General features: G+C 50.9%; 3 protein-coding genes across 3 annotated transcripts in view; 2 read left to right on the forward strand and 1 right to left on the reverse strand.

Annotated features, from left to right (window-relative positions):
* Nucleotides 1-6,445, reverse strand: part of tonsl (tonsoku-like, DNA repair protein) — a 17,414-nt gene extending 10,969 nt beyond the window's left edge. Inside the window, exons 1-16 of the mRNA XM_083683100.1 lie at nt 6,333-6,445; nt 5,834-5,929; nt 5,038-5,180; nt 4,723-4,906; nt 4,425-4,554; nt 3,839-4,010; nt 3,608-3,722; nt 3,244-3,389; nt 2,896-3,048; nt 2,401-2,526; nt 1,973-2,174; nt 1,691-1,746; nt 1,271-1,360; nt 937-1,009; nt 641-804; nt 272-395 (exon numbers count right to left, since the gene is read on the reverse strand). Of these exons, the coding sequence (XP_083539226.1) occupies nt 272-395; nt 641-804; nt 937-1,009; nt 1,271-1,360; nt 1,691-1,746; nt 1,973-2,174; nt 2,401-2,526; nt 2,896-3,048; nt 3,244-3,389; nt 3,608-3,722; nt 3,839-4,010; nt 4,425-4,554; nt 4,723-4,906; nt 5,038-5,180; nt 5,834-5,929; nt 6,333-6,357 (1,999 nt within the window). The 5' untranslated portion in view covers nt 6,358-6,445. The remainder of the gene's footprint in view (nt 1-271; nt 396-640; nt 805-936; nt 1,010-1,270; nt 1,361-1,690; nt 1,747-1,972; nt 2,175-2,400; nt 2,527-2,895; nt 3,049-3,243; nt 3,390-3,607; nt 3,723-3,838; nt 4,011-4,424; nt 4,555-4,722; nt 4,907-5,037; nt 5,181-5,833; nt 5,930-6,332) is intronic.
* Nucleotides 1-10,000, forward strand: part of gnly (granulysin) — a 91,111-nt gene that overhangs the window by 18,384 nt on the left and 62,727 nt on the right. The gene's annotated exons all lie outside the window — the stretch shown is intronic.
* The window catches only part of LOC310813709 (gamma-aminobutyric acid receptor subunit rho-1-like), a gene marked incomplete at both ends in the record, with an annotated part of 15,843 nt that continues 14,968 nt past the window's right edge, over nt 9,126-10,000 (forward strand). Inside the window, one exon of the mRNA XM_083682801.1 lies at nt 9,126-9,244. Coding sequence (XP_083538927.1) covers nt 9,126-9,244 — 119 coding nt within the window. The remainder of the gene's footprint in view (nt 9,245-10,000) is intronic.

Consider the following 10,000-nt stretch of genomic DNA (forward strand, 5'->3'; position numbering starts at 1 on the left):
CAGGAAAAACTCCTGGCCCTAGTTATACAGTACAACTGGGACCCATTGAGAGCTGTGAGGCCTCACCTCCCCTTGCTAGCACAGGCAGACAGGCAGGCAGGCAGGCAGACAGGCAGACAGAGACAGACAGGCAGACAGAGACAGACAGGCAGACAGGCAGACAGACAGACAGACAGACAGACAGGCAGGCAGCCAGGCAGACAGCCAGCCAGGCAGCCAGGCAGACAGACAGGCAGACAGAGACAGCCAGGCAGACAGACAGACAGCTCACCCCCCCCTGCCAGTGCCCTCCTCAGCAGCTTGTCTGTGAGGCAGCACTCCTGGTGGGCCTCCTGGTCCAGCTCCCGGCTGTAGGTCCTCTGCCACTGGCGCAGGCTGTCCAGGGGGGTCTCGCCCTGGGGGGGGGGGACACACACAACCATGAGACACAGAAAGGACAACCATGAGATACTTGAAGGACACTAACACACACACACACACACACACACACACACACACACACACACACACACACACACACACACACACACACACACACACACACACACACACACACACACACACACACACACACACACACACACACACACTTAAAAGTACACTAATACACACAGACACACAGACACAGACACACACACACCTTGGAGTTGCGTACGGTGACAGAGGCCCCCCTCTCCACCAGTAGTCTGGCCACCAGGAAGTGTCCACAGTTGAGGGAGTCATGCAGTGGAGTGACCCCCTCACACAGCGGACCCCCGGGGTCGTTAATGTTGGCCCCCCGATCCAGCAGCACCGCCACGATGTCTGGGAGGGAGGGAGGTAGGGAGGGAGGGAGATCAAATGTTGAGTTCTTAATTACATAAAGAAAAATCAGTTGTCATACTAGGACTTGTGAAGGAATGAATGAATGAGTGAGTGAGTGAGTGTTTCTGTTACCTTGGAAGCCATGGTTACTGGCCTCATGGAGAGGGGTCCAGCCACAGTAGTCCCTGGGGTTGACAGGGTGACCCTGAGAGAGAGAGGGAGAGAGAGAGAGAGAGAGAGAGAGAGAGAGAGAGAGAGAGAGAGAGACTGTCTGAGTACCATAGAGAATCACAGACAAAACACTCCATATATTCTATGTTCTAATTCTTCTAAAGTTCTGTGTTCCAGTTGTAAAGTTCTGTGTTCCAGGTGTAAAGGTCTGTGTTCCAGGTGTAAAGTTCTGTGTTCCAGGTGTAAAGCGGTCTGATAGAGCAGTAGATGTTCAGGTCTGGTTAGCTCATCTCACCTGCTCCACCAGGTACTGGACCTGCCTCAGGTTCCCGTCGATGCAGGCCCTGTGGAGAGACGTCTCCCCCTTCTCATTCCTCTTGTTCCACTGGGAGAGAGGGAGGGGGAGGGAGGGAGGGAGAGAGAGAGAGAGAGAGAGGCAGAGAGAGAGAGGGAGGGAGGGGGAGGGAGGGGGGGGAGAGAGAGGGAGGGAGGGAGGGAGAGAGAGAAAGAGAGCGAGAGAGAGAGAGAGAGAGGCAGGGACAGAGAGATAGATAGAAAGTAAGGTGGGACATAAACAGTGAGTATCTGCCTCTGTGAAGTGAACATGTAGAACTCATATGGTAGTAACTCATATGGGTGGTCAGTGTAGGTGGCAGCCAGGGTGAGGGTAACAACGGTAACAACAACAACAACACCACCACCGCCAACGTCTTACCCTGCCGGTCTTCCTCTTGCCTGACACCATCTTGTCATATTCCTCCAGGTCGTCCTCTAGAACAGACCAGAGAAGGACACTCTGATTATTACGGAACAAACATGACCAGATAAAAAGCATTACAACTAAATGAGCGCAAATTTCCTAACTATAATACTCAGTAACACACGGTATGGAAGTATGGCATCACCCCAGACTGAAGCAAAGAGGGCATATTTTGTCCGTAAACTACGGAAGCCAGTAGTGGACAACCCTAGCCCCGGAGGAGGGAACCTGACTCACCTGAGTCAGAGAGCTGAATGTCGCTGTCCTCCATGGGTTCACTATTCTCCATGTCCTCTTCCTCCTCCTCCTCCTCTCCCTCGCTCCCCTCTAGGCTCCGCCCCTCGGAGGCACACAGCTGCTGCAGCCTGGCCTCCGTGTCATCACCCTGCGACGAACCGCCCCGCCTCTGGGCCGCAAGCCACGCCCTCAACACCCGCCTCTGAGAGGGAGGGAGGGAGGGAGGAGAGAGGGGGAGGAAGAGGGACAGATTGAAAGAGAGAGGGGAGAGAGGAAATTAGAAAATGAGAGGGTGAGTGAAGGTAGAACAAAAAACATACGAACCACTGTGTCTGTTGGTGGTTTGACATAGTATTTGAAGTGTTACGAATGTCAGAGTGTCTGTAGTCTCTATAGTGAACCCAGCCTGAGTACTGGGCCCGGCTCACCTGTATTCTGGGCTGGCCGACCCTCTCTGCACAGCGGAGAGCAGAGCTGAAGCTACAGTCCACCTCCTCCATGGCCTGACCACTCTCCTCCTGGGACGCTGCCATGTTCAGCCACGTGGTACAGTCCTGACACACACACACACACACACACACACACACACACACACACACACACACACACACACACACACACACACACACACACACACACACACACACACACACACACACACACACACACACACACACACACACACACACACACACACACACACACACACACACACACCTCAATGGGGCTGCCCTGTCTGAGAACCTCCACCCTCACCCCCGGCCCCGGTCCCACCCCCGGCCCTGGCCCTAGCCCAGACCAGACCAGACCAGCTCTACCCCAACCCCCAGCGTACCTCAGTGGGGCTGCCCTGCCTCAGAGCCAGCTCCACAACCACCACCCCCAGCCCGGTCCCAGCCCGGCCCACCCCAGGTAGAGCGTACCTCAGTGGGGCTGCCCTGCCTCAGAGCCAGCTCCTGTCTGTAGTGCTCCACAGCCTTGTGGTGCTGCCTCAGGTCAGTGTAGGTGGCGGCCAGGGACACGTGGATCACAGCCAGCTCTCTAGCAGGCTTCCCCACAGCCTCCGCACTGGACAGCTACACCACAACCACAACAACATCATCATCATCATCATCATCATCATCATCATCAACAACAACAACATCATCATCATCATCATCATCATCATCATCAACAACAACAACAACAACATCATCATCATCATCATCATCAACAACAACAAGGAAGTGAGGTGCCAGACAGGAAGTGTGCTGGTTGTGGGCGTGTCTCACCTGAGCGCGGTAGGCTTCCAGGGCCTTGCTGTAGCAGCCCACCCTACAGTACAGGTCCCCCTGCTGCTCCCACAGCCCCACGGCCTCCTGGGAAGGCCCCGCCCTCAGCTCCTCCACCGCTTCCTCCAGCTGACAGCCTCGGATCGCTGCGGCAACCACGGAGAGAGAGGGATGGAGGGAGAGAGATGGAGAGGGGTGGGACGGAGGGAGGGAGGGAGAGGGAGAGAGAGAGGGATGGAGGGAGAGGGAGAGGGAGAGGGGAGGGAGAGGGAGAGAGAGAGAGATGGAGGGACACTTCAGTGGTTCCATACGACCAGGCCGGCCCTGGTTAAGCAGGGCTAACCAGCACGGCCCGGCCTCTCACCCTGTTTGAAGGCCCGTTTCACAGCCTCCCGGTCCACCGCCTGCTGGGACCCCAGGGAGAAGGCCTTCTTTAGGGACCGCCTGGCCGCAACAAAGTCCCCCAGAGACAGCTGCACCTACACACACACACACACACAAACGTTTTACCGTGGTCTATAACCGATGAACAACAGGTTTATCACTGGGTAATAAATGGTTTATAAATGTGTTGTAACAGGAGTGAAGCCCTCACCTTGCCTATGCAGTGGAAGCACTCGCTCTCACTGAACTTGTCCTTGATCTTCCTGGCGCATTCCTTGGCCTGCTCCAGACAGCGCACGGCATGGGAGTGCTGCCCGGTCCGGAAGAAGATGTTCCCCAGGTTGAAGTTGGCCCGGTACACGTCCTCCAGGAGGTGGTTCTTCCTGTAGAGGCCGGGCGGACAGAACCACACAAACTCGCTTGTTATTATTCAACTCACCAACTGCCAGAGAGTTCCGGAACCCTCACCCCCTAGAGGGCCAAGTGTTCTATGTGGGGTTTACCTAGCAACAACACTTTGATTGGCTACAACATGAAGCATCGTAATGTATGCATTTTTGGTGAATAAAGTCACCCTAGGGGAGGCTGTGGGTCTGGATAAAAATACAAATAAAAAGTATAACTTAAGCTGCAAAGCTTTCAGGAAAGTGACCCCAGATCAGTCCAAATTTGCCCTAGGTTTGCCAACAGACGTGGGCTACAGGGACAAGACATGAACTTGATCCTTCTGGTGCATTTACAGTACTGTACAGTCAAATCCATGTAAACAGGTAAGGTAGAGTAAAGCTAGCTCTTACTCTGCGATGTAGACGCTGCGTCGGATGAAGTCGCTGCAGAGCTTGGGCTCCCCCTGGTGGTCACACACCAGACCCAGGTTCAGGAACAGGCGAGCCTTCATCTCACTGACCTCCCGCCCTGCCACCGTCCCTGGGGGAGGGGAGGAGAGGGGGAGGAGAGGGGGGAGGAGGAGGAGAGGGAGGAGGAGGAGGAGAGGGAGGAGGAGGAGATGTGGTTACATTAACTCAGGGCTTGTTAACCGATCTCATCTTATCATCACCATATCTGTCTCTCCCTCCCTCCCTCCCTACGTCCTACCCTCCAGACGTTCGTGTACGATAGCCAAGCTCTTCCTGAAGGCGTCCTCGGCCTGCTTCAAGCTGTCCCTCGATTGGTCGGACTCGTAGCGGAAGAGGAAGGTCCGACCAATGGTGGCCAAGGCTCTCTGTTCCTCTGCGTGATTGTTGACGGAGCGAGCCAGGTCCAGATGGCACCTCTGGTGCTGGATCAGAACCCACAAACACTGATGAGCCTCCTCTATGGAACCCTGTGAGACCCTTAAAGGGACACTACGCCATTCAAGTCAAGTCTAGCTTTATTTAAAAGTGTACGGAGACAACGAAAGTCACTCGCCTTCAAAGCTGCTTCGATGTTCCCCATCTCCGCGTAGCACTCTCCAATCTTCCGATTGGCCACCGCACGCCCAATCACGTCGCTCAGCACGGCGGAGAGGGCCAGCTCCTGCTGGTGCTCTTCGATCGCCGCGCCATAATCACCTGAGACATATGAATCATAACTACAACATCAACCATAATCACCTGACAGAATCATAACCACAACATCAACCATAATCACCTGACAGAATCATAACCACAACATCAACCATAATCACCTGACAGAATCATAACTACAACATCAACCATAATCACCTGACAGAATCATAACCACAACATCAACCATAATCACCTGACAGAATCATAACCACAACATCAACCATAATCACCTGACAGAATCATAACCACAACATCAACCATAATCACCTGACAGAATCATAACCACAACATCAACCATAATCACCTGACAGAATCATAACCACAACATCAACCATAATCACCTGACAGAATCATAACCACAACATCAACCATAATCACCTGACAGAATCATAACCACAACATCAACCATAATCACCTGACAGAATCATAACCACAACATCAACCATAATCACCTGACAGAATCATTGTTGTTGTTGTTGACATACATAACATAAACATAACACAGGGAGACGGCGCAGAATAGAGGAACAGTGCTGTACAGTAGGTCACACTTTCTCTCTGTTATTATGATTGTTGTTGTTGTTGTTATTGTTGTTGTTATTATTATTATTGTTATTGTTATTATTGTTATTATTATTGTTGTTGTGTTGACATACCGCTCCTGGACAGCACCTCTCCCAGCTGGTTGCACAGGTTGGCCTCCTCCTTCAGGTTGTTGCTGCTCTGGGCTTTGCTCTTTGCTTTCTGTAATTCTGTGAATAAAAAAAGAGGCTGTCACTCTGTGTGTGTCAGTGTGTGTGTGTCAGTGTGTGTGTGTGTGTGTGTGTGTGTGTGTCTTTATGTAGTCCAGAACAGCACTGTCAATCAACTGAACCCAAGAGCGAGCCCTATCAACGAACCCTTAAGCTTCAATCAAACTAATTCGACGATTTGCTGAGACATCAACAACACCAGCTGTCAACAGCCCCGTCTGGGTGACCCCGAATTCAACTGACAGCAAGGACACCACATAGGTGACATTTTATGACATTTGGTTGGCAAGTAGCCCAACTCATTAGCCAGCGAACTAATGCGGAAATTAGCAGTGAAAAACAAAGAGGGATACAATTCGCAGTTTTTACTTTGTAAACAGTAAACAGTTGGACTTGTACGTACGCTTGATCTCCCGGGAAGAGCTCATCTTGTCCCGTTGAGCTTTGACAGCACCGACAGCCAGCCAGCTAGTTATGCTATGCTAGCAAGGACGTAATCGCACGAAATAAACTACGTTTCTGTTGTGTGTTTGGCGGCACAACCTTACTCCCTTCCTCATAACACGGATAAACACTTTTCCTATTTTGTATAGTGATCCATAATTCTTCAGATTCTCCGATTATTAGATCGGTAGTCTAATCAGTTGTTGTCTTTCCATAGATCCACTTTGCATGCCGCGCCAATGGTTACGCCAATGACAGCTTTGGAGGCTGTTCATTGGCTGGCGCTTGAAGGTGACGTAGAATAGTAGGCGCCGTGAGGCGTCCATCTTGGTAAGGGCATTGGTGTTTACACATTTCTCTCTCTCAAAGATAATATGTAATATTTCCCACACCAGTGTTATCATATATGATACCTTAAATACAATATTAGGATATACCTGTTAAAGAGACCACAGGTAATTGGTACATCACGTTTTGGACTTTTAAATGAATGAATAAATATGCAGCTATTGATTCTTGAAGAATATAACTTAAATGCCCCATGAACTTAGATCAACAAGCTTATACCATCAGAACCCGTACGTTTTGTTTTGCTCCACTGTCTGTAAGCAATGTAATTGTAACCAAACACTGTTTAGCTTCAAAACTATCATCTTGATCTCATGGAGGGTCAGTCCTTGTATCTGCAGCTCCGACTTTGAAATTGAGAGTGGTTCTTTTTTCTCCAGCCCCGTCCCTCAGCTGTCTACCAAAAACGTGGCAGGTAGCCTGTGTGTTTGAATTACAGATTGCACCTTTAATGCTGACTATAGTCGTTGGTGTTCTGTTCAGCACATATATATGGTTCCAGAACGATTGACAGTCGGCCGATGCTGCTGACAGCAACCCCAATCAGAGTACAGGGTCAATAGCTCTACTATGGCCACAGCAGGGGAGGCTGGTGGAGGCTCATTACGGGCTCATCATTCGATTTCTACCTCCACAAATCTCCCCTGATGGCCACAGTACATCCCCACTGGCCTGTGGCCTCTATTTGATACAGTATATCCCCACTGGCCTGTGGCCTCTATTTGATACAGTACATCCCCACTGCATGTGGCCTCCAGTGACCCTAGTACCCTCCCAGTGATACTCAATGTCTAAAAGTCTAATTCAAAAAGTTTCTAATCCCAGTCTTCCCAGTCTTCCCAGTTTCTAATCCCTTAACAGAAGCTTTCAATCAATCTTTTATATTCACTATGATGATGAGGTTAGAGATCTTGTTATTGACAGGTTGGTAAGTGATTGATTTGCCGTTCATGCTACCCCTTGTTGAAATAGGTCGGCAAGAATACAAATCCCAGAAAAAGACACACACACACACAAACACTTCCTAGCGTTGCTGACACCCGTTTCCAGGTTGTCGTTGCCGTGGGAGCGACAGTAACCCACATTCATGATCTTATAATCCAACTGTTTAGTCGGCTAAAAAAAGGGGGACACGAGTTGTCCGTGCCGGTGACGTCCATGGCGCCGGCTGATGTGATTGGCTCCTTCAAATACTCAACACGTGAGGAAAGACTACAGAAAGAAATTCACAGTCGTATAAAAGATGAGTTCATATTACATAAAACATGATTATTTTATTCGCAGATTGGAATCAAACCAATAGATCCCGGACACTGCAGCAAGAAAAAAACATAAAAAAGAGGGCTCTCTATCTCATTTGCTCACTGAAATATGTTTTATTGACACCAGTGTACTTGCTGAGCATGTCTATGAAGTAGGTATCCCACTGAACAAGATGAACAAAACATACTTTGCACACATTACACAGTAAAAGATATTTTTAGCAAATGGAAACCCTTTGAATAGCACATATTGTACAGCGCTCTATAGGCTGAGGGATCAGCTGCAAGGGGCTAAGCAGCCTTAGACATGATGAGGTATTCTCTCCCTCTCCCTCAGCTGGGCTGTGTGATCCTGTACTGTATATCCCAACCACTGACCTCACAAACGAACACGCCTGCATCATTATTAGAATTGGTCTGGGCTGGGTGGTCCTGCTGCTGCGCTGGGAGGGGGGGAGGAAGGGAGAGAGGGAGGGGGGGAGAGAGAGAGAGAGAGAGAGAGAGAGATGGTATGCCAAGGCTGGTGTTGGGCATACAGCAGGGAAAAGGGTGGAGAGTTGGGACGCAGGGAAAGAGAGAGAGTGAGAGAGAGAGAGAGAGAGAGAGGAGAGGGAGAGAGAGAGAGGGAGGGGAAAGAGAGAGAGAGAGAGAGAGGGAGAGGGAGGGAAAAGAGAGAGGGAGAGAGAGAGAGGGGAGAGAGAGAGGGAGAGGGGAGAGAGAGAGAGGGAGAGGGAGAGAGAGGGAGAGGGAGGGAGGGAGAGGGAGAGAGAGAGGGGAGAGGGAGGGAGGGAGAGGGAGGGCACATCCCATCCATCCGCCCACTGGAGGATCAAATCTGTGCCATCTGACGCTGAAGGATTTGCTGGTTTAGTCAAAATTGCTTTTCCCACTGTGCAGATTAAGCACCGTGGGATGTTTTTTCAGTCAGGCCTGAACACAGCAGAGCAGAGCCGCTTCATCCGTCCGTCCGTCCGCTCATCCATCCATCCGTCCATCCGTCCGTCCGTCCGTCCTGCCAGCCCAGGAGCTCCAGAGAATGTCCCTGAGACTCCCAGCTTTCGCCGCCCCGACGAGGAGGAGCATTTGACTGATCTGACAGAGTGGAGTCCGTGCGTCCGTGCGTCCGTCCACAGGGGGAGTCAATGTGCACCATGCAGGTGGACGCCGTGCTTGTGATGATCTGTGTGTGGCTGGTGGCGGGGGTCGCCGGGAGATCGGCCCTGCAACGGGGTCAGAAGTCCGACACCGACAAACACAACAGGTAAACAAAGCCGAAATGCACCGTACCCACCCGGTGTGTACGTTCAGTACGGGAATGACTTTGTTGTTTTTAACATCATGTTGTTCACTGAATCCGACTCACATTTTGGGGACATGGGCGTTGGTTGGATCTGTGGTGGGACTGTAGAGTGGAGGATAAATCCCTCACCCAGATGCAAGTGTTGTTACCTCCAGAGTCCACCTGATGGTGATGTCGGTTACTGTAACTGTATCAGCTGGTTGTCCCACCTGGGCAGCGCTGCTACCCTATTGGCTGCTTTTCGACGTATTCTGACAGGGGATTATAAGGAGAGGAGGGGGAGACCTACATCTCAGCACCGACTGTACTGTATCTATACACCAAGGGGAGGCTGGTGGAGGTAGGAATCGGAGGACGGGCTCATTGTGATGGGATGGAATGAAGAACGGCATCGGGTTCATTGAGGCCTGTCCTCCGATGTCTACCTCCCAACAGCCTCCACTGGTACATACTCAATAGTAAACAACACATGTATACAGTACAGGGGAGGCTGGTGGAGGTAGAAATCGGAGGACGGGCTCATTGTAACGCATGGAATGGAATGAGGAATGAGGAATGGCAATCGTTCCATTCCATGCATTACAATGAGCCCGTCCTCCGATTTCTACCTCCACCAGCCTCCCCTGGTACATACAGTCCAAAATGTGTACAGTTGCAATTGTTATACATTGGGCGTATAATTCCAGTTGACCTTGAATAAACCAGTCAGACTGTTTG

This window comes from Argentina silus, assembly GCF_951799395.1.
Source record: "Argentina silus genome assembly, chromosome: 13".
Lineage (NCBI taxonomy): Eukaryota > Metazoa > Chordata > Actinopteri > Argentiniformes > Argentinidae > Argentina > Argentina silus.